The sequence below is a fragment of the Scyliorhinus torazame genome, chromosome 16 (assembly GCF_047496885.1).
Source record: "Scyliorhinus torazame isolate Kashiwa2021f chromosome 16, sScyTor2.1, whole genome shotgun sequence".
NCBI lineage: Eukaryota > Metazoa > Chordata > Chondrichthyes > Carcharhiniformes > Scyliorhinidae > Scyliorhinus > Scyliorhinus torazame.
In genome coordinates this window covers 79,761,720-79,785,404 of record NC_092722.1, presented here as the reverse complement: position 1 = coordinate 79,785,404, position 23,685 = coordinate 79,761,720, and the positions used below count along the sequence as shown (strand labels likewise).

Below are 23,685 nucleotides of genomic sequence, written 5' to 3'. Positions count from 1 at the left end.
CGCCACCCTCCCCTCACCACGCCACCCTCCCCTCCCCTCACCACCCTCCCCTCCCCTCCCCACCCTCCCCTCCCCTCGCCACCCTCCCCTCGCCACCCTCCCCTCCCCTCGCCACCCTACCCTCGCCACCCTCCCCTCGCCAACCTCCCCTCCCCTACCCACCCCTCGCCACCCTCCCCTCCCCTCGCCACCCTCCCCTCCCCTCGCCACCCTCCCCTCCCCTCGCCACCCTCCCCTCCCCTCCTCTCCCCTCGCCACCCTCCCCTCCCCTCGCCACCCTCCCCTCCCCTCGCCACCCTCCCCTCCCCTCGCCACCCTCACCCCCCTCCCCTCGCCACCCTCCCCTCCCCTCGCCACCCTCCCCTCCCCTCGCCACCCTCCCCTCGCCACCCTCCCCTCGCCACCCTCCCCTCCCCTCGCCACCCTCCCCTCGCCACCCTCACCTCCCCTCCCCTCCCCTCCCTCACCTCACCTCCCCTCCCCACCCTCACCTCCCCTCCCCACCCTCACCTCCCCACCCTCACCTCCCCTCGCCACGCCACCTCCCCGCCCCTCGCCACGCCACCCTCCCCTCGCCACCCTCCCCTCGCCACCCTCCCCTCGCCACCCTCCCCTCGCCACCCTCCCCGCCACCCTCCCCTCGCCACCCTCCCCCCTCGCCACCCTCCCCTCCCCTCGCCACCCTCCCCTCCCCTCGCCACCCTCCCCTCCCCTCCCTCCCCTCCCCACCCTCCCCTCCCCTCCCCTCCCCCCCTCCCCTCCCCTCGCCACCCTCCCCTCCCCTCCCCTCCCCTCGCCACCCTCCCCTCCCCTCCCCTCGCCACCCTCCCCTCCCCTCCCCACCCTCCCCTCACCTCCCCTCGCCACCCTCCCCTCCCCTCGCCACCCTCCCCTCCCCTCGCCACCCTCCCCTCCCCTCCCCTCCCCTCGCCACCCTCCCCTCCCCTCGCCACCCTCCCCTCCCCTCGCCACCCTCCCCTCCCCTCCCCTCGCCACCCTCCCCTCCCCTCGCCACCCTCCCCTCGCCACCCCTCGCCACCCTCCCCTCCCCTCGCCACCCTCCCCTCGCCACGCCACCCTCGCCACGCCACCCTCCCCTCCCCACCCTCCCCTCGCCACCCTCCCCTCCCCTCGCCACCCTCCCCTCCCCACCCCACCCCTCGCCACCCTCCCCTCCCCACCCTCCCCTCCCATGCCACCCTCCCCTCGTCATCCTCCCCTCCCCTCGCCATCCTCCCCTCCCCACCCTCCCCTCCCCACCCTCCACTCCCCTCGCCACCCTCCCCTCGCCACGCCACCCTCCCCTCGCCACGCCACCCTCCCCTCCCTCCCCTCGCCACGCCACACTCCCCTCCCCTCGCCACCCTCCCCTCCCCACCCTCCCCTCGCCTCCCCTCCCCACCCTCCCCTCGCCTCCCCTCGCCACCCCACCCTCCCCTCGCCACCCTCCCCTCCCCTCGCCACCCTCACCTCCCCTCCCCTCTCCACCCTCCCCTCCCCTCTCCACCCTCCCCTCCTCTCCCCTCCCCTTGCCACCCTCCCCTCCCCACCCTCCCCTCCCCTCGCCACCCTCCCCTCCCCTCGCCACCCTCCCCTCCCCTCGCCACCCTCCCCTCACCACGCCACCCTCCCCTCACCACGCCACCCTCCCCTCCCCTCACCACCCTCCCCTCCCCTCCCCACCCTCCCCTCCCCTCGCCACCCTCCCCTCGCCACCCTCCCCTCCCCTCGCCACCCTACCCTCGCCACCCTCCCCTCGCCAACCTCCCCTCCCCTACCCACCCTCCCCTACCCACCCCTCGCCACCCTCCCCTCCCCTCGCCACCCTCCCCTCCCCTCGCCACCCTCCCCTCCCCTCCTCTCCCCTCGCCACCCTCCCCTCCCCTCGCCACCCTCCCTTCCCCTCGCCACCCTCCCCTCCCCTCGCCACCCTCACCCCCCTCCCCTCGCCACCCTCCCCTCCCCTCGCCACCCTCCCCTCCCCTCGCCACCCTCCCCTCGCCACCCTCCCCTCGCCACCCTCCCCTCCCCTCGCCACCCTCCCCTCGCCACCCTCACCTCCCCTCCCCTCCCCTCCCTCACCTCACCTCCCCTCCCCACCCTCACCTCCCCTCCCCACCCTCACCTCCCCACCCTCACCTCCCCTCGCCACGCCACCTCCCCTCCCCTCGCCACGCCACCCTCCCCTCGCCACCCTCCCCTCGCCACCCTCCCCTCGCCACCCTCCCCTCGCCACCCTCCCCTCGCCACCCTCCCCTCCCCTCGCCACCCTCCCCTCCCCTCGCCACCCTCCCCTCCCCTCGCCACCCTCCCCTCCCCTCGCCACCCTCCCCTCGCCACCCTCCCCTCCCCTCCCCTCCCCCCCTCCCCTCCCCTCGCCACCCTCCCCTCCCCTCCCCTCCCCTCGCCACCCTCCCCTCCCCTCCCCTCGCCACCCTCCCCTCCCCACCCTCCCCTCACCTCCCCTCGCCACCCTCCCCTCCCCTCGCCACCCTCCCCTCCCCTCCCCTCCCCTCGCCACCCTCCCCTCCCCTCGCCACCCTCCCCTCCCCTCGCCACCCTCCCCTCCCCTCCCCTCGCCACCCTCCCCTCCCCTCGCCACCCTCCCCTCGCCACCCCTCGCCACCCTCCCCTCCCCTCGCCACCCTCCCCTCCCCTCGCCACCCTCCCCTCCCCTCCCCTCGCCACACTCCCCTCCCCTCCCCACCCTCCCCTCGCCACCCTGCCCTCACCTCCCCTCGCCACCCTCCCCTCCCCTCCCCTCGCCACCCTCCCCTCCCCTCCCCTCGCCACCCTCCCCTCCCCTCCCCTCGCCACCCTCCCCTCCCCTCCCCTCGCCACCCTCCCCTCCCCTCCCCTCGCCACCCTCCCCTCCCCTCGCCACCCTCCCCTCGCCACCCTCCCCTCCCCTCCCCTCCCCCCCTCCCCTCCCCTCGCCACCCTCCCCTCCCCTCCCCTCCCCTCGCCACCCTCCCCTCCCCTCCCCTCGCCACCCTCCCCTCCCCACCCTCCCCTCACCTCCCCTCGCCACCCTCCCCTCCCCTCGCCACCCTCCCCTCCCCTCCCCTCCCCTCGCCACCCTCCCCTCCCCTCGCCACCCTCCCCTCCCCTCGCCACCCTCCCCTCCCCTCCCCTCGCCACCCTCCCCTCCCCTCGCCACCCTCCCCTCGCCACCCCTCGCCACCCTCCCCTCCCCTCGCCACCCTCCCCTCCCCTCGCCACCCTCCCCTCCCCTCCCCTCGCCACACTCCCCTCCCCTCCCCACCCTCCCCTCGCCACCCTGCCCTCACCTCCCCTCGCCACCCTCCCCTCCCCCTCCCCTCGCCACCCTCCCCTCCCCTCCCCTCGCCACCCTCCCCTCCCCTCCCCTCGCCACCCTCCCCTCCCCTCCCCTCGCCACCCTCCCCTCCCCTCCCCTCGCCACCCTCCCCTCCCCTCGCCACCCTCCCCTCGCCACCCTCCCCTCCCCTCGCCACCCTCCCCTCCCCTCGCCACCCTCCCCTCCCCTCGCCACCCTCCCCTCCCCTCGCCACCCTCCCCTCCCCTCGCCACCCTCCCCTCCCCTCCCCTCGCCACACTCCCCTCCCCTCGCCACCCTCCCCTCCCCTCCCCTCGTCACCCTCCCCTCCCCACCCCTCCCCTCCCCTCCCCTCCCCCTCCCCTCCCCTCCCCACCCCTCGCCACCCTCCCCTCCCCACCCCTCGCCACCCTCCCCTCCCCTCGCCACCCTCCCCTCCCCACCCCTCGCCACCCTCCCCTCCCCTCGCCACCCTCCCCTCCCCTCGCCACCCTCCCCTCCCCTCGCCACCCTCCCCTCCCCTCGCCACCCTCCCCTCCCCTCGCCACCCTCCCCTCCCCTCCCCTCGCCACCCTCCCCTCCCCTCCCCTCGCCACCCTCCCCCTCCCCTCGCCACCCTCCCCTCCCCTCCCCTCGCCACCCTCCCCTCCCCACCCTCCCCTCCCCTCCCCACCCTCCCCTCACCTCCCCTCGCCACCCTCCCCTCCCCTCGCCACCCTCCCCTCCCCTCGCCACCCTCCCCTCCCCTCCCCTCGCCACCCTCCCCTCCCCTCGCCACCCTCCCCTCCCCACCCCTCGCCACCCTCCCCTCCCCACCCCTCGCCACCCTCCCCTCCCCTCGCCACCCTCCCCTCCCCTCGCCACCCTCCCCTCCCCTCCCCTCGCCACCCTCCCCTCCCCTCCCCTCGCCACCCTCCCCTCCCCTCCCCTCGCCACCCTCCCCTCCCCTCGCCACCCTCCCCTCCCCTCGCCACCCTCCCCTCCCCTCGCCACCCTCCCCTCCCCTCGCCACCCTCCCCTCCCCTCGCCACCCTCCCCTCCCCTCCCCACCCTCCCCTCCCCTCGCCTCCCTCCCCTCCCCTCCCCTCGCCACCCTCCCCTCCCCTCGCCACCCTCCCCTCCCCTCGCCACCCTCCCCTCCCCTCCCCTCGCCACCCTCCCCTCCCCTCCCCTCCCCTCCCCACCCCTCGCCACCCTCCCCTCCCCTCCCCACCCTCCCCTCCCCACCCTCCCCTCCCCTCCCCACCCCACCCTCCCCTCCCCACCCTCCCCTCCCCACCCTCCACTCCCCTCCCCACCCTCCCCTCCCCTCGCCACCCTCCCCTCCCCTACCCTCGCCACCCTCCCCTCCCCTCCCCTCGCCACCCTCCCCTCCCCTCCCCTCGCCACCCTCCCCTCGCCACCCTCCCCTCCCCTCGCCACCCTCCCCTCCCTTCGCCACCCTCCCCTCCCCTCGCCACCCTCCCCTCGCCACCCTCCCCTCGCCACCCTCCCCTCCCCACCCTCCCCTCCCCTCGCCACCCTCCCCTCCCCTCGCCACCCTCCCCTCCCCTCGCCACCCTCCCCTCCCCTCCCCTCGCCACCCTCCCCTCCCCTCCCCTCGCCACCCTCCCCTCCCCTCGCCACCCTCCCCTCCCCTCGCCACCCTCCCCTCCCCTCGCCACCCTCCCCTCCCTTCGCCACCCTCCCCTCCCCTCGCCACCCTCCCCTCCCCTCGCCACCCTCCCCTCCCCTCGCCACCCTCACCTCCCCTCGCCACCCTCCCCTCCCCTCGCCACCCTCCCCTCCCCTCGCCACCCTCCCCTCCCCTCGCCACCCTCCCCTCCCCTCGCCACCCTCCCCTCCCCTCCCCACCCTCCCCTCCCCTCCCCACCCCTCCCCTCGCCACCCTCCCCTCCCCTCGCCACCCTCCCCTCCCCTCCCCAACCTCCCCTCCCTCCCCTCCCCACCCCACCCTCCCCACCCCACCCTCCCCTCCCCTCCCCACCCTCCCCTCCCCACCCTCCCCTCCCCTCCCCACCCTCCCCTCCCCTCCCCTCCCCACCCCACCCTCCCCTCCCCACCCCACCCTCCCCTCCCCTCCCCTCCCCACCCCACCCTCCCCTCCCCTCCCCACCCTCCCCACCCCACCCTCCCCTCCCCACCCCACCCTCCCCTCCCCTCCCCTCCCCTCGCCACCCTCCCCTCCCCTCCCCACCCCTCCCTCGCCACCCTCCCCTCCCCTCCCCACGCCACCCTCCCCTCCCCTCGCCACCCTCCCCTCCCCTCGCCACCCTCCCCTCGCCACCCTCCCCTCGCCACCCTCCCCTCGCCACCCTCCCCTCCCCTCCCCTCGCCACCCTCACCTCCCCTCCCCTCCCCACCCTCACCTCACCTCCCCTCCCCCCCTCACCTCCCCTCCCCACCCTCACCTCCCACCCTCACCTCCCCTCCCCTCGCCACGCCACCCTTTCCCCTCCCCTCGCCACGCCACCCTCCCCTCCCCTCGCCACCCTCCCCTCGCCACCCTCCCCTCGCCACCCTCCCCTCGCCACCCTCCCTCCCCTCGCCACCCTCCCCTCCCCTCCCCTCGCCACCCTCCCCTCCCCTCCCTCGCCACCCTCCCCTCCCCTCCCTCCCCTCCCCTCGCCACCCTCCCCTCCCCTCGCCACCCTCCCCTCCCCTCCCCTCGCCACCCTCCCCTCCCCACCCTCCCCTCCCCACCCTCCCCTCACCTCGCCACCCTCCCCTCCCTCCCCTCCCCTCGCCACCCTCCCCACCCCTCGCCACCCTCCCCTCCCCTCCCCTCGCCACCCTCCCCTCCCCTCCCCTCGCCACCCTCCCCTCCCCTCGCCACCCTCCCCTCCCCTCCCCTCGCCACCCTCCCCTCCCCTCCCCACCCTCCCCTCCCCTCGCCACCCTCCCCTCCCCTCCCCTCGCCACCCTCCCCTCCCCTCCCCTCGCCACCCTCCCCTCCCCTCCCCTCGCCACCCTCCCCTCCCCTCGCCACCCTCCCCTCCCCTCGCCACCCTCCCCTCCCCTCCCCTCGCCACCCTCCCCTCCCCTCGCCACCCTCCCCTCCCCTCGCCACCCTCCCCTCCCCTCGCCACCCTCCCCTCCCCTCGCCACCCTCCCCTCCCCTCGCCACCCTCCCCTCCCCTCGCCACCCTCCCCTCCCCTCGCCACCCTCCCCTCCCCTCGCCACCCTCCCCTCCCCTCCCCTCGCCACCCTCCCCTCCCCTCGCCACCCTCCCCTCCCCTCCCCTCCCCTCGCCACCCTCCCCTCCCCTCGCCACCCTCCCCTCCCCTCCCCACCCCTCGCCACCCTCCCCTCCCCTCGCCACCCTCCCCTCGCCACCCTCCCCTCCCCTCCCCACCCCACCCTCCCCTCCCCACCCTCCCTCCCCTCGCCACCCTCCCCTCGCCACCCTCCGCTCGCCACCCTCCCCTCGCCACCCTCCCCTCCCCTCCCCTCGCCACCCTCCCCTCCCCTCACCTCCCCTCGCCACCCTCCCCTCACCTCCCCTCGCCACCCTCCCCTCGCCACCCTCCCCTCCCCTCCCCTCGCCACCCTCCCCTCCCCTCCCCTCGCCACCCTCCCCTCCCCTCGCCACCCTCCCCTCCCCTCGCCACCCTCCCCTCCCCTCGCCACCCTCCCCTCCCCTCGCCACCCTCCCCTCCCCTCGCCACCCTCCCCTCCCCTCGCCACCCTCCCCTCCCCTCGCCACCCTCCCCTCCCCTCGCCACCCTCCCCTCGCCACCCTCCCCTCCCCTCGCCACCCTCCCCTCGCCACCCTCCCCTCCCCTCCCCTCGCCACCCTCCCCTCCCCTCCCCTCGCCACCCTCCCCTCCCCTCCCCACCCTCCCCTCCCCTCCCCTCGCCACCCTCCCCTCCCCTCCCCACCCTCCCCTCCCCTCCCCACCCTCCCCTCCCCACCCCACCCTCCCCTCCCCTCCCCACCCTCCCCTCCCCACCCTCCCCTCCCCACCCTCCCCTCCCCCCCTCCCCTCGCCACCCTCCCCTCCCCTCCCCTCGCCACCCTCCCCTCCCCTCCCCTCGCCACCCTCCCCTCCCCTCGCCACCCTCCCCTCCCCTCGCCACCCTCCCCTCCCCTCCCCACCCCTCCCCTCCCCACCCCTCCCCTCGCCACCCTCCCCTCGCCTCCCCACCCCTCCCTCCCCTCCCCTCGCCACCCTCCCCACCCTCCCCTCCCCTCCCCTCGCCACCCTCCCGACCCTCCCCTCCCCTCCCCACCCTCCCCTCCCCACCCCACCCTCCCCTCCCCTCCCCACCCTCCCCTCCCCACCTCACCCTCCCCTCCCCTCCCCACCCTCCCCTCCCCACCCTCCCCACCCCACCCTCCCCTCGCCACCCTCCCCTCCCCTCCCCTCGCCACCCTCCCCTCCCCTCGCCACCCTCCCCTCCCCTCGCCACCCTCCCCTCACCACGCCACCCTCCCCTCCCCTCGCCACACTCCCCTCGCCACCCTCCCCTCGCCACCCTCCCCTCGCCACCCTCCCCTCGCCACCCTCCCCTCCCCTCGCCACCCTCCCCTCGCCACCCCCTCGCCACCCTCCCCTCGCCACCCTCCCCTCCCCTACCCACCCTCCCCTCCCCTCGCCACCCTCCCCTCCCCTCGCCACCCTCCCCTCCCCTCGCCACCCTCCCCTCCCCTCGCCACCCTCCCCTCCCCTCGCCACCCTCCCCTCCCCTCGCCACCCCCCCCCTCCCCTCCCCTCGCCACCCTCCCCTCCCCTCGCCACCCTCACCCCCCTCCCCTCGCCACCCTCACCCCCCTCCCCTCGCCACCCTCCCCTCCCCTCGCCACCCTCCCCTCGCCACCCTCCCCTCGCCACCCTCCCCTCGCCACCCTCCCCTCGCCACCCTCCCCTCGCCACCCTCACCTCCCCTCCCCTCCCCACCCTCACCTCCCCTCCCCACCCTCACCTCACCTCCCCTCCCCACCCTCACCTCCCCTCCCCACCCTCACCTCCCCACCCTCCCCTCCCCTCCCCTCGCCACGCCACCCTCCCCTCCCCTCGCCACGCCACCCTCCCCTCCCCTCCCCACCCTCCCCTCGCCACCCTCCCCTCGCCACCCTCCCCTCGCCACCCTCCCCTCGCCACCCTCCCCTCCCCTCCCCTCGCCACCCTCCCCTCGCCACCCTCCCCTCCCCTCGCCACCCTCCCCTCCCCTCGCCACCCTCCCCTCCCCTCCCCCCCCTCCCCTCCCCTCCCCACCCTCCCCTCCCCTCGCCACCCTCCCCTCCCCACCCTCCCCTCCCCTCCCCACCCTCCCCTCACCTCCCCTCGCCACCCTCCCCTCCCCTCGCCACCCTCCCCTCCCCTCCCCTCGCCACCCTCCCCCTCCCCTCGCCACCCTCCCCTCCCTCCCCTCGCCACCCTCCCCTCCCCTCCCCACCCCTCGCCACCGTCCCCTCCCCTCGCCACCCTCCCCTCCCCTCCCCTCGCCACCCTCCCCTCCCCTCGCCACCCTCCCCTCCCCTCGCCACCCTCCCCTCCCCTCCCCTCGCCACCCTCCCCTCCCCTCCCCTCGCCACCCTCCCCTCCCCTCCCCTCGCCACCCTCCCCTCCCCTCCCCACCCTCCCCTCACCTCCCCACCCTCCCCTCACCTCCCCTCGCCACCCTCCCCTCCCCTCCCCTCGCCACCCTCCCCTCCCCTCCCCTCGCCACCCTCCCCTCCCCTCCCCTCGCCACCCTCCCCTCCCCTCCCCTCGCCACCCTCCCCTCCCCTCGCCACTCTCCCCTCCCCTCGCCACCCTCCCCTCCCCTCGCCACCCTCCCCTCCCCTCGCCACCCTCCCCTCCCCTCGCCACCCTCCCCTCCCCTCGCCACCCTCCCCTCCCCTCGCCACCCTCCCCTCCCCTCCCCTCGCCACCCTCCCCTCCCCTCCCCTCGCCACCCTCCCCTCCCCTCCCCTCGCCACCCTCCCCTCCCCTCGCCACCCTCCCCTCCCCTCCCCTCGCCACCCTCCCCTCCCCTCCCCTCGCCACCCTCCCCTCCCCTCCCCTCCCCACCCCTCCCCTCCCCACCCTCCCCTCCCCTCCCCACCCTCCCCTCCCCTCCCCTCCCCACCCTCCCCACCCTCCCCTCCCCTCGCCACCCTCCCCTCCCCTCCCCTCGCCACCCTCCCCTCCCCTCCCCTCGCCACCCTCCCCTCCCCTCACCTCCCCTCGCCACCCTCTCCTCACCTCCCCTCGCCACCCTCCCCTCACCTCCCCTCGCCACCCTCCCCTCGCCACCCTCCCCTCCCCTCGCCACCCTCCCCTCGCCACCCTCCCTCGCCACCCTCCCCTCGCCACCCTCCCTCCCTCGCCACCCTCCCCTCCTCCCACCCCCCTCCCTCTCCCCTCCCCCCTCGCCACCCTCCCCTCCCTCGCCACCCTCCCCTCCCCTCGCCACCCTCCCCTCCCCTCGCCACCCTCCCCTCCCCTCGCCACCCTCCCCTCCCCTCCCCTCGCCACCCTCCCCTCGCCACCCTCCCCTCGCCACCCTCCCCTCGCCACCCTCCCCTCCCCTCGCCACCCTCCCCTCCCCTCGCCACCCTCCCCTCCCCTCGCCACCCTCCCCTCCCCTCGCCACCCTCACCTCCCCTCCCCTCCCCACCCTCACCTCACCTCCCCTCCCCACCCTCACCTCACCTCCCCTCCCCACCCTCACCTCCCCACCCTCCCCTCCCCTCCCCTCGCCACGCCACCCTCCCCTCCCCTCGCCACGCCACCCTCCCCTCCCCACCCTCCCCTCGCCACCCTCCCCTCGCCACCCTCCCCTCGCCACCCTCCCCTCGCCTCCCCTCGCCACCCTCCCCTCCCCTCCCCTCGCCACCCTCCCCTCCCCTCCCCCCCCTCCCCTCCCCTCCCCACCCTCCCCTCCCCTCGCCACCCTCCCCTCCCCACCCTCCCCTCCCCTCCCCACCCTCCCCTCACCTCCCCTCGCCACCCTCCCCTCCCCTCGCCACCCTTCCCTCCCCTCCCCTCGCCACCCTCCCCTCCCCTCGCCACCCTCCCCTCCCCTCCCCTCGCCACCCTCCCCTCCCCTCCCCACCCCTCGCCACCGTCCCCTCCCCTCCCCACCCCTCGCCACCGTCCCCTCCCCTCGCCACCCTCCCCTCCCCTCGCCACCCTCCCCTCCCCTCCCCTCGCCACCCTCCCCTCCCCTCCCCTCGCCACCCTCCCCTCCCCTCCCCTCGCCACCCTCCCCTCCCCTCGCCTCGCCACCCTCCCCTCCCCTCCCCACCCTCCCCTCACCTCCCCACCCTCCCCTCACCTCCCCTCGCCACCCTCCCCTCACCTCCCCTCGCCACCCTCCCCTCCCCTCCCCTCGCCACCCTCCCCTCCCCTCCCCTCGCCACCCTCCCCTCCCCTCGCCACCCTCCCCTCCCCTCCCCTCGCCACCCTCCCCTCCCCTCGCCACTCTCCCCTCCCCTCGCCACCCTCCCCTCCCCTCGCCACCCTCCCCTCCCCTCGCCACCCTCCCCTCCCCTCGCCACCCTCCCCTCCCCTCGCCACCCTCCCCTCCCCTCCCCTCGCCACCCCTCCCCTCCCCTCCCCTCGCCACCCTCCCCTCCCCTCGCCACCCTCCCCTCCCCTCCCCTCGCCACCCTCCCCTCCCCTCCCCTCGCCACCCTCCCCTCCCCTCCCCTCGCCACCCTCCCCTCCCCTCCCCTCCCCACCCCTCCCCTCCCCACCCTCCCCTCCCCTCCCCACCCTCCCCTCCCCTCCCCACCCCACCCTCCCCTCCCCACCCTCCCCTCCACTCCCCTCCCCACCCTCCCCTCCCCTCGCCACCCTCCCCTCCCCTCCCCTCGCCACCCTCCCCTCCCCTCCCCTCGCCACCCTCCCCTCCCCTCACCTCCCCTCGCCACCCTCTCCTCACCTCCCCTCGCCACCCTCCCCTCACCTCCCCTCGCCACCCTCCCCTCGCCACCCTCCCCTCCCCTCCCCTCGCCACCTTCCCCTCGCCACCCTCCCCTCGCCACCCTCCCCTCGCCACCCTCCCCTCCCCTCGCCACCCTCCCCTCCCCTCGCCACCCTCCCCTCCCCTCGCCACCCTCCCCTCCCCTCGCCACCCTCCCCTCCCCTCGCCACCCTCCCCTCCCCTCGCCACCCTCCCCTCCCCTCGCCACCCTCCCCTCCCCTCCCCACCCTTCCCTGCCCTCCCCACCCTCCCCTCCCCTCCCCTCGCCACCCTCCCCTCCCCTCGCCACCCTCCCCTCACCTCCCCTCGCCACCCTCCCCTCCCCTCGCCACCCTCCCCTCCCCTCCCCTCGCCACCCTCCCCTCCCCTCGCCACCCTCCCCTCCCCTCGCCACCCTCCCCTCCCCTACCCTCGCCACCCTCCCCTCCCCTCGCCACCCTCCCCTCCCCTCGCCACGCTCCCCTCCCCTCGCCACCCTCCCCTCCCCTCGCCACCCTCCCCTCCCCTCCCCTCGCCACCCTCCCCTCCCCTCCCCTCCCCTCGCCACCCTCCCCTCCCCTCCCCTCGCCACCCTCCCCTCCCCACCCTCCCCTCCCCTCCCCACCCTCCCCTCCCCTCCCCACCCTCCCCACCCCACCCCTCGCCACACTCCCCTCGCCACCCTCCCCTCCCCTCGCCACCCTCCCCTCCCCTCGCCACCCTCCCCTCCCCTCCCCTCGCCACCCTCCCCTCCCCTCCCCTCGCTACACTCCCCTCCGCTCCCTCGCCACCCTCCCCTCCCCTCCCCTCCCCTCGCCACCCTCCCCTCCCCTCGCCACCCTCCCCTCCCCTCGCCACCCTCCCCTCCCCTCGCCACCCTCCCCTCCCCTCGCCACCCTCCCCTCCCCTCGCCACCCTCCCCTCCCCTCGCCACCCTCCCCTCCCCTCGCCACCCTCCCCTCCCCTCGCCACCCTCCCCTCCCTCGCCACCCTCCCCTCGCCACCCTCCCCTCCCCTCGCCACCCTCCCCTCCCCTCGCCACCCTCCCCTCCCCTCGCCACCCTCCCCTCCCCTCGCCACCCTCCCCTCCCCTCGCCACCCTCCCCTCCCCTCGCCACCCTCCCCTCCCCTCGCCACCCTCCCCTCCCCTCCCCTCCCCTCGCCACCCTCCCCTCCCCTCCCCTCGCCACCCTCTCCTCCCCTCCCCACCCTCCCCTCCCCTCCCCTCCCTCCCCTCCCCTCCCCACCCCACCCTCCCCTCCCCTCCCCTCCCCGCCCCACCCTCCCCTCCCCTCCCCTCCCCACCCCACCCTCGCCTCCCCTCCCCACCCTCCCCTCCCCTCCCCTCGCCACCCTCCCCTCCCCTCGCCACCCTCCCCTCCCTTCCCCTCGCCACCCTCCCCTCCCCACCCCTCCCCTCCCCTCGCCACCCTCCCCTCCCCACGCCACCCTCCCCTCCCCTCCCCTCGCCACCCTCCCCTCCCCTCGCCACCCTCCCCTCGCCACCCTCCCCTCGCCACCCTCACCTCCCCTCCCCTCCCCACCCTCACCTCACCTCCCCTCCCCACCCTCACCTCACCTCCCCTCCCCACCCTCACCTCCCCTCCCCACCCTCACCTCCCCTCCCCACCCTCACCTCCCCACCCTCACCTCCCCTCCCCTCGCCACGCCACCCTCCCCTCGCCACGCCACCCTCCCCTCCCCTCGCCACCCTCCCCTCGCCACCCTCCCCTCGCCACCCTCCCCTCGCCACCCTCCCCTCGCCACCCTCCCTCCCCTCGCCACCCTCCCCTCCCCTCGCCACCCTCCCCTCCCTCGCCACCCTCCCCTCCCCTCCCTCCCCTCCCCTCGCCACCCTCCCCTCCCCTCCCCTCGCCACCCTCCCCTCCCCTCGCCACCCTCCCCTCCCCTCCCCTCGCCACCCTCCCCTCCCCACCCTCCCCTCCCCTCCCCACCCTCCCCTCACCTCCCCTCGCCACCCTCCCCTCCCCTCGCCACCCTCCCCTCACCTCCCCTCGCCACCCTCCCCTCCCCTCGCCACCCTCCCCTCCCCTCCCCTCGCCACCCTCCCCTCCCCTCGCCACCCTCCCCTCCCCTCCCCTCGCCACCCTCCCCTCCCCTCGCCACCCTCCCCTCCCCACCCCTCGCCACCCTCCCCTCCCCTCGCCACCCTCCCCTCCCCTCCACTCGCCACCCTCCCCTCCCCTCGCCACCCTCCCCTCCCCTCGCCACCCTCCCCTCCCCTCCCCTCGCCACCCTCCCCTCCCCTCGCCACCCTCCCCTCCCCTCCCCTCGCCACCGTCCCCTCCCCTCCCCTCGCCACCCTCCCCTCCCCTCGCCACCCTCCCCTCCCCTCGCCACCCTCCCCTCCCCTCGCCACCCTCCCCTCCCCTCGCCACCCTCCCCTCCCCACCCTCCCCTCCCCTCCCCTCGCCACCCTCCCCTCCCCTCCCCTCGCCACCCTCCCCTCCCCTCCCCACCCCTCCCCTCCCCTCCCCCCCTCCCCTCCCCTCGCCTCCCCACCTTCCCCTCCCCTCGCCACCCTCCCCTCGCCACCCTCCCCTCCCCTCGCCACCCTCCCCTCCCCTCGCCACCCTCCCCTCCCCTCGCCACCCTCAACTCACCTCCCCTCGCCACCCTCCCCTCACCTCCCCTCGCCACCCTCCCCTCACCTCCCCTCGCCACCCTCCCCTCACCTCCCCTCGCCACCCTCCCCTCACCTCCCCTCGCCACCCTCCCCTCGCCACCATCCCCTCCCCTCCCCTCGCCACCCTCCCCTCCCCTCGCCACCCTCCCCTCCCCTCGCCACCCTCCCCTCCCCTCGCCACCCTCCCCTCCCCTCCCCTCGCCACCCTCCCCTCGCCACCCTCCCCTCGCCACCCTCCCCTCGCCACCCTCCCCTCGCCACCCTCCCCTCGCCACCCTCCCCTCCCCTCGCCACCCTCCCCTCCCCTCCCCTCGCCACCCTCCCCTCCCCTCCCCTCGCCACCCTCCCCTCCCCTCCCCACCCCTCCCCTCCCCTCGCCACCCTCCCCTCCCCGCCCCTCGCCACCCTCCCCGCCCCTCGCCACCCTCCCCTCCCCTCCCCACCCTCCCCTCCCCTCCCCACCCTCCCCTCCCCTCCCCACCCTCCCCTCCCCTCCCCACCCTCCCCTCCCCTCCCCACCCTCCCCTCCCCACCCCACCCTCCCCTCCCCACCCTCCCCTCCCCTCCCCACCCTCCCCTCCCCTCGCCACCCTCCCCTCCCCTCCCCTCGCCACCCTCCCCTCCCCTCCCCTCGCCACCCTCCCCTCGCCACCCTCCCCTCCCCTCCCCACCCCTCCCCACCCCTCCCCTCCCCACCCCTCCCCTCGCCACCCTCCCCTCCCCACGCCACCCTCCCCTCCCTCCCCTCCCCTCGCCACCCTCCCCTCCCCTCCCCACCCTCCCCTCCCCTCCCCACCCTCCCCTCCCCTCCCTCCCCACCCCACCCTCGCCACCCTCCCCTCCCCTCCCTCGCCACCCTCCCCTCCCCTCCCTCGCCACCCTCCCCTCCCCTCGCCACCCTCCCCTTCCCTCGCCACCCTCCCCTCGCCACCCTCCCCTCGCCACCCTCCCCTCGCCACCCTCCCCTCGCCACCCTCCCCTCCCCTCGCCACCCCTCGCCACCCTCCCCTCGCCACCCTCCCCTCCCCACCCTCCCCTCCCCTCGCCACCCTCAACTCACCTCCCCTCGCCACCCTCCCCTCACCTCCCCTCGCCACCCTCCCCTCACCTCCCCTCGCCACCCTCCCCTCACCTCCCCTCGCCACCCTCCCCTCACCTCCCCTCGCCACCCTCCCCTCGCCACCATCCCCTCCCCTCCCCTCGCCACCCTCCCCTCCCCTCGCCACCCTCCCCTCCCCTCGCCACCCTCCCCTCCCCTCGCCACCCTCCCCTCCCCTCCCCTCGCCACCCTCCCCTCGCCACCCTCCCCTCGCCACCCTCCCCTCGCCACCCTCCCCTCCCCTCGCCACCCTCCCCTCCCCTCGCCACCCTCCCCTCCCCTCCCCTCGCCACCCTCCCCTCCCCTCCCCACCCCTCCCCTCCCCTCGCCACCCTCCCCTCCCCGCCCCTCGCCACCCTCCCCGCCCCTCGCCACCCTCCCCGCCCCTCCCCACCCTCCCCTCCCCTCCCCACCCTCCCCTCCCCACCCCACCCTCCCCTCCCCACCCTCCCCTCCCCTCCCCACCCTCCCCTCCCCTCGCCACCCTCCCCTCCCCTCCCCTCGCCACCCTCCCCTCCCCTCCCCTCGCCACCCTCCCCTCGCCACCCTCCCCTCCCCTCCCCACCCCTCCCCTCCCCACCCCTCCCCTCGCCACCCTCCCCTCCCCACGCCACCCTCCCCTCCCTCCCCTCCCCTCGCCACCCTCCCCTCCCCTCCCCACCCTCCCCTCCCCTCCCTCCCCACCCTCCCCTCCCCTCCCTCCCCACCCCACCCTCGCCACCCTCCCCTCCCCTCCCTCGCCACCCTCCCCTCCACTCCCTCGCCACCCTCCCCTCGCCACCCTCCCCTCGCCACCCTCCCCTCGCCACCCTCCCCTCGCCACCCTCCCCTCGCCACCCTCCCCTCGCCACCCTCCCCTCGCCACCCTCCCCTCGCCACCCTCCCCTCCCCTCGCCACCCCTCGCCACCCTCCCCTCGCCACCCTCCCCTCGCCAACCTCCCCTCCCCTACCCACCCTCCCCTCCCCTCGCCACCCTCCCCTCCCCTCGCCACCCTCCCCTCCCCACCCCCCCCTCCCCTCCCCTCGCCACCCTCCCCTCCCCTCCCCTCGCCACCCTCCCCTCGCCTCGCCACCCTCACCCCCCCTCCCCTCGCCACCCTCCCCTCCCCTCGCCACCCTCCCCTCGCCACCCTCCCCTCCCCTCGCCACCCTCCCCTCCCCTCGCCACCCTCCCCTCCCCTCGCCACCCTCCCCTCGCCACCCTCCCCTCGCCACCCTCCCCTCGCCACCCTCCCCTCGCCACCCTCCCCTCCCCTCCCCTCCCCACCCTCACCTCCCCTCCCCACCCTCACCTCCCCTCCCCACCCTCACCTCCCCTCCCCACCCTCACCTCCCCACCCTCACCTCCCCTCCCCTCGCCACGCCACCCTCCCCTCTCCTCGCCACCCTCCCCTCGCCACCCTCCCCTCGCCACCCTCCCCTCGCCACCCTCCCCCCTCGCCACCCTCCCCTCCCCTCCCTCGCCACCCTCCCCTCCCCTCGCCACCCTCCCCTCCCCTCCCCTCGCCACCCTCCCCTCCCCTCCCCCCCTCCCCTCGCCACCCTCCCCTCCCCTCGCCACCCTCCCCTCCCCACCCTCCCCTCCCCTCCCCACCCTCCCCTCCCCTCCCCTCGCCACCCTCCCCTCCCCTCGCCACCCTCCCCTCCCCTCCCCTCGCCACCCTCCCCTCCCCTCGCCACCCTCCCCTCCCCTCGCCACCCTTCCCTCCCCTCCCCTCGCCACCCTCCCCTCCCCTCCCCACCCCTCGCCACCCTCCCCTCCCCTCCCCTCGCCACCCTCCCCTCCCCTCGCCACCCTCCCCTCCCCTCCCCTCCCCTCGCCACCCTCCCCTCCCCTCCCCTCGCCACCCTCCCCTCCCCTCGCCACTCTCCCCTCCCCTCCCCTCGCCACCCTCCCCTCCCCTCCCCACCTCCCTCGCCACCCTCCCCTCACCTCGCCACCCTCCCCTCGCCACCCTCCCCTCGCCACCCTCCCCTCCCCTCGCCACCCTCCCCTCGCCACCCTCCCCTCCCCTCCCCTCGCCACCCTCCCCTCCCCTCCCCTCGCCACCCTCCCCTCCCCTCGCCACCCTCCCCTCCCCTCCCCTCGCCACCCTCCCCTCGCCACCCTCCCCTCCCCTCCCCTCCCTCCCCTCCCCTCCCCTCGCCACCCTCCCCTCCCCTCCCCACGCCACCCTCCCCTCCCCTCGCCACCCTCCCCTCCCCACCCTCCCCACCCTCCCCTCCCCTCCCCACCCCACCCTCCCCTCCCCACCCTCCCCTCCCCTCGCCACCCTCCCCTCCCCTCGCCACCCTCCCCTCCCCTCACCTCCCCTCGCCACCCTCACCTCCCCTCGCCACCCTCCCCTCGCCACCCTCCCCTCGCCACCCTCCCCTCCCCTCGCCGCCCTCCCCTCCCCTCGCCGCCCTCCCCTCCCCTCGCCGCCCTCCCCTCCCCTCGCCGCCCTCCCCTCCCCTCGCCGCCCTCCCCTCCCCTCGCCACCCTCCCCTCCCCTCCCCACCCTCCCCTCGCCACCCTCCCCTCCCCTCGCCGCCCTCCCCTCCCCTCGCCGCCCTCCCCTCCCCTCGCCGCCCTCCCCTCCCCTCGCCGCCCTCCCATCCCCTCCCCTCGCCACCCTCCCCTCCCCTCCGCACCCCACCCTCCCCTCCCCACCCCTCGCCACCCTCCCCTCCCCACCCTCCCCTCGCCACCCCTCGCCACCCTCCCCTCCCCACCCCTCCCCTCGCCACCCTCCCCTCCCCACCCCTCCCCTCGCCACCCTCCCCACCCCTCCCCTCGCCACCCTCCCCACCCCTCCCCTCGCCACCCTCCCCTCCCCTCCTCCCCTCCCCTCCCCACCCTCCCCTCCCCTCCCCTCGCCACCCACCCCTCCCCTCCCCTCCCCTCGCCACCCTCCCCTCCCCTCCCCTCCCCTCGCCACCCTCCCCTCCCCTCCCCTCGCCACCCTCCCCTCCCCTCGCCACCCTCCCCTCCCCTCGCCACCCTCCCCTCCCCTCTCCCCTCGCCACCCTCCCCAGTTATTTCTCACTGTTTCTCGCCTCTGGGCGCTGCCATCTTGGAGAGCGGTCGCGCATGCGCTGCACTCTCTCACCCGAACTTCCGGCGACAACCGGACTTGAAATCCACAAACTCACCAAATGTCCCCAAAAACTCACTAAATATCCCAGAATCACCAATGTTCCCAAATTCACTAAATATCCCAGAATCACCAATGTTCCCAAAATTCACTAAATATCCCAGAATCACCAATGTTCCCAAAATTCACTAAATATCCAGAATCACCAATGTTCCCAAATTCACTAAATATCCCAGAATCACCAATGTTCCCAAAATTCACTAAATATCCCAGAATCACCAATGTTCCAAAATTCACTAAATATCCCAGAATCACCAAATAGCCCCAAAATTCACTAAATATCCCAGAATCTCCAATGTTCCCAAAATTCACTAAATATCCCAGAATCTCCATTGTTCTCAAAATTCACTAAATATCCCAGAATCACCAAATAGACCCAAAATTCACTAAATATCCCAGAATCACCAATGTTCCCAAAATTCACTAAATATCCCAGAATCTCCAATGTTCCCAAAATTCACTAAATATCCCAGAATCACCAATGTTCCCAAAATTCACTAAATATCCCAGAATCACCAATGTTCCCAAAATTCACTAAATATCCCAGAATCACCAAATAGCCCCAAAATTCACTAAATATCCCAGAATCACCAATGTTCCCAAAATTCACTAAATAGCCCAGAATCTCCATTGTTCTCAAAATTCACTAAATAGCCCAGAATCTCCATTGTTCTCAAAATTCACTAAATATCCCAGAATCACCAAATAGCCCCAAAATTCACTAAATATCCCAGAATCACCAATGTTCCAAAATTCACTAAATATCCCAGAATCACCAATGTTCCCAAAATTCACTAAATATCCCAGAATCACCAATGTTCCCAAAATTCACTAAATATCCCAGAATCACCAATGTTCCCAAAATTCACTAAATATCCCAGAATCACCAAATAGCCCCAAAATTCACTAAATATCCCAGAATCTCCAATGTTCCCAAAATTCACTAAATAGCCCAGAATCTCCATTGTTCTCAAAATTCACTAAATATCCCAGAATCACCAAATAGCCCCAAAATTCACTAAATATCCCAGAATCTCCAATGTTCCCAAAATTCACTAAATATCCCAGAATCTCCAAATAGCCCCAAAATTCACTAAATATCCCAGAATCACCAAATAGCCCCAAAATTCACTAAATATCCCAGAATCACCAAATAGCCCCAAAATTCACTAAATATCCCAGAATCTCCAATGTTCTCAAAATTCACTAAATATCCCAGAATCACCAAATAGCCCCAAAATTCACTAAATATCCCAGAATCACCAAATAGCCCCAAAATTCACTAAATATCCCAGAATCTCCAATGTTCCCAAAATTCACTAAATAGCCCAGAATCTCCATTGTTCTCAAAATTCACTAAATATCCCAGAATCACCAAATAGCCCCAAAATTCACTAAATATCCCAGAATCTCCAATGTTCCCAAAATTCACTAAATATCCCAGAATCACCAATGTTCCCAAAATTCACTAAATATCCCAGAATCACCAAATGTCCCCAAAAATTCACTAAAATCCCAGAATCACCAAATAGCTCCAAAATTCACTAAATATCCCAGAATCACCAAATAGCCCCAAAATTCACTAAATATCCCAGAATCTCCAATGTTCCCAAAATTCACTAAATATCCCAGAATCACCAATGTTCCCAAAATTCACTAAATATCCCAGAATCACCAAATGTCCCCAAAAATTCACTAAAATCCCAGAATCACCAAATAGCCCCAAAATTCACTAAATATCCCAGAATCACCAAATAGCTCCAAAATTCACTAAATATCCCAGAATCAGCAAATAGCCCCAAAATTCACTAAATATCCCAGAATCACCAATGTTCCCAAAATTCACTAAATATCCCAGAATCACCAAATGTCCCCACAAATTCACTAAATATCCCAGAATCACCAATAGCCCCAAAATTCACTAAATATCCCAGAATCACCAAATAGCCCCAAAATTCACTAAATATCCCAGAATCGCCAAATAGCCCCAAAATTCACTAAATATCCCAGAATCACCAAATAGCCCCAAAATTCACTAAATATCCCAGAATCACCAATGTTCCCAAAATTTACTAAATATCCCAGAATCACCAAATGTCCCCAAAAATTCACTAAATATCCCAGAATCACCAAATAGCTCCAAAATTCACTAAATATCCCAGAATCACCAAATAGCCCCAAAATTCACTAAATATCCCAGAATCACCAAATAGCTCCAAAATTCACTAAATATCCCAGAATCACCAAATAGCCCCAAAATTCACTATATATCCCAGAATCACCAATGTTCCCAAAATTCACTAAATATCCCAGAATCACCAAATAGCCCCAAAATTCACTAAATATCCCAGAATCACCAATTAGCCGCATATTCACTAAATATCCCAGAATCACCAAATATCCCCAGAATTCACGGAATGAGGTTACTGTGAAAACCCCCTAGTCACCACACTCCGCGCGTGTTCGGGAACACTGAGGGAGAATTCAGAATGTCCAATTCACCTAACACCTCGTCTTTTGGGAGGAAACCAGAGCACACAAATGAAACCCTTTGTGTTCATAGATTCACGTTCTCCCCGTGTCTGCGTGTGTTTCCTCCGGGTGCTCCGGCTTCCTCCCACAGTCCATGACGTGTAGGTTATGATAATCGCTTGTCACAAGTAGGCTTCAATGAAGTTACTGTGAAATGTACCTAGTCTCCACATTCCAGCGCCTGTTCGGGGAGGCCGGTACGGGATTTAGGTGGATTGGCCATGATAAATTGCCCTTAGTGACCAAAAAAGGTTAGGAGGGGCGATTGGGTTACGGGGATAGGGTGGAAGTGAGGGCTTCAGTGGGTCGGTGCAGACTCGATGGGCGGAATGGCCTCCTTCTGCACGGTAAGTTCTATGTTCTATCCCCAAAATTCACTAAATATCCCGCCAAATCACTAAATATCCTGCCAAATCACTAAATATCCTGCCAAATCACTAAATATCCTGCCAAATCACTAAATAGCCCCCCAAATCACTAAATAGCCCCAACATTCACTAAATATCCCAATAAAGCATGAAATATTCCCTAAATCACTAAATATCCCCCAAATCATGAAATATCCCCCAAAATCACGAAATAGCCCCAGGCTAGCACGGTTCCTTCACAGTGCCAGGGACCAGAGTTAGATTCCTGGCTTGGGTCACTGTCTGTGCGGACTCTGCACGTTCTCACCATGTTTCTTGGGTTTCCTTTGTGTGCTCTGGTTTCCTCCCAAAAGACGTGTTTGTTAGGTGAATTGGACATTCTGAATTCTCCTTCAGTGTTCCCGAACACGCGCGGAGTGTGGTGACTAGGTGATTTTCATAGTAACTTCATTGCAGTGTTAAAGTCAGCCTCTTGTGATACTAATAAAGTTATTATTAAATAACAAAATATCCTCAAATCACAAACTATCTCCAAAATCACTAAATATCCCCCAAATCACTAAATATCCCCAAAATCACTAAATATTCCCCAAATCACTAAATAGCCCCCCAGATATATGTAAATATCCCACCAAATCATCCAAATACCCCCAAAATCACTAAATATCCCCAACAATCAATAATATCCCCCAACAATTACTACATAGCCCCCCAAATCATCCAAATATTCCCAGAAATCACTAAATATCTAAAATATCACTAAGTATCACTAAGTATTCCCAAAAGGTGTCAAAATATCCCGCAAAAAAAATTAGCAGGAAATCTCCAAAAAGCAGCACAAGAAATCAGGTAACTATCAAGGAGAAAAGGATTTCTTCCGCTGAACGACAATCCAGGGATATATGCCAGTGCAGGAAATCCCTGTTGCAGCATCAGGCCAGGGTCTTATTGAATGGCAGAGTGGGCTCGAAGAGCTGAATGGCCAATTCCTGTTCCCATTCCTCGATCTTCCTCAGGTACTCCTTCATGAAGGAGCAGCGCTCCAAAAGCTAGTGATTCGAAACAAACCTGTTGGACTTTAACCTGGTGTTGTAAGATTTCCTACAGGGGTAATAGACTTAAGGTGAGGGGGATTTGAGGAGAGACCTTTTCACCCAGTGGGTAGTGGGAATCGAACTTGCAGCTTGAGAGTAGATGGGAATCCCTCACAATATTTCAGGAGCATTCAGATCAGCACTTGAAACACCATTGTGTGCAAGGCTACAGACCAAGTGCTGGAAAACGGGATGGGAATAGATAGGTGCTTGATGGGCCCCAATGGATGCATTGGGCCGAAGGGCCTCTCGAAATGAAAAAGAAAAATGAAAATCACTTATTGTCACAAGTAGGCTTCAAATGAAGTTACTGTGGAATGCCCCTAGTCGCCACATTCCGGCGCCTGTTCGGGGAGGCTGGTACGGGAATTGAACTTTGCTGTTGGCCTGCTTTCAAAGCCAGCGATTTAGCCCTGTGCTAAACCAGCCCCAGATTTGGGGCTGTATCACTCTATGACCCACGTAAAAGTGAATCTGGCCACAGGAATTCGACCACTTTGGGGATGGGGGTAGGGGAGAGAAAGAAATCAAGCCGCCTCAGTTACTTGGGTATGTCGACCCGATCAACGCCAAGGGATTCGGGTACGAACCCCCGATTCCCAGTGGGATGAATTTCGCACCTTCCTCATTTTCCTTCGGTCTCAGCTATTTATTTCCAATAAACTCCAGTGACACACCCTCTCGCAAATAAGACAATCGGATGTTTTTATTCCCGTATATTCATGTGGGCTTGGGGGGCCGGGCCCAACGTTTATCACCCATCCCTGTTTGCCCCTCAAGACCGTGGTGGGCGAGCCACCCACCGTGAACCCGCTGCTGTCCTTTTGTGGTGTAGGTGCTGTTAGGGAGGGAGTCCCAGGATTTTGACCCCAGCGACAGTGAAAGAACAGCCGATATATTTCCCAGTCGGGATGTGGGGTGGGGGGGGGGGGGGAGGGGCGGGGGTGTTCCTCATGTGCCTCCTCGAAGGAGCCTTAGCGAGTAGCTGTGGCGTGTCTTGTAGACATGGCTGTCGCTTTGCGTTGGTGGTGGAGGGAACCAATGTTTGTGGTTAGTCTGTCGATCGAGCGGGGCTGTTTTGTCCTGGTGCCAAGCTTCTTGAGTGTTGTTGGGAGCCGCACTCATCCCAGCAAGTGGGAGAAAAAGTTGTCAATCGAGCAGAACCTAAGGGGGACAGTGACCACAATATGATAGAATTCACCCTGCAGTTTGAGAGGGAAAAGCTGGGATCAGAGTACAATTGAGTAAAAGTAACTACAAAGACATGAGGGAGGAGCTATATATATTTTTAAAATATATTTTTTTACGGAGAACATACAGTGCAAAAGGAGGCCATTCGGCCCATCTGCACCGACCCACTTCTTCCACCCTATCCACCCAATAACCACTCCTAACCTTTTTGGACACTAAGGGCAATTTAGCGTGTCCAATCCACCTAACCCACACGTCTTTGGACTGTGGGAGGAAACCGGAGCACCCGGAGGAAACCCATGCAGACACGGGGAGAGTGCAGACTCCGCACAGGCAGTGACCCAGCGGGGAATCGAACCTGGGACCCTGGTGCTGTGAAGCCACAGTGTTAACCACTGTGCTACCCGAGCTAGCCAGAGTT

The 23,685-nt window shown here is 69.7% G+C and overlaps 1 protein-coding gene across 1 annotated transcript in view; it reads right to left on the bottom strand.

Moving 5' to 3' along the window:
* The window catches only part of mrpl51 (mitochondrial ribosomal protein L51), a 28,531-nt gene extending 10,491 nt beyond the window's left edge, over window positions 1-18,040 (bottom strand). Inside the window, exon 1 of the mRNA XM_072477673.1 lies at window positions 17,972-18,040. Within this exon, the coding sequence (XP_072333774.1) occupies window positions 17,972-18,017 (46 nt within the window). The 5' untranslated portion in view covers window positions 18,018-18,040. The remainder of the gene's footprint in view (window positions 1-17,971) is intronic.
* Window positions 18,041-23,685: the final 5,645 nt, after the last annotated feature.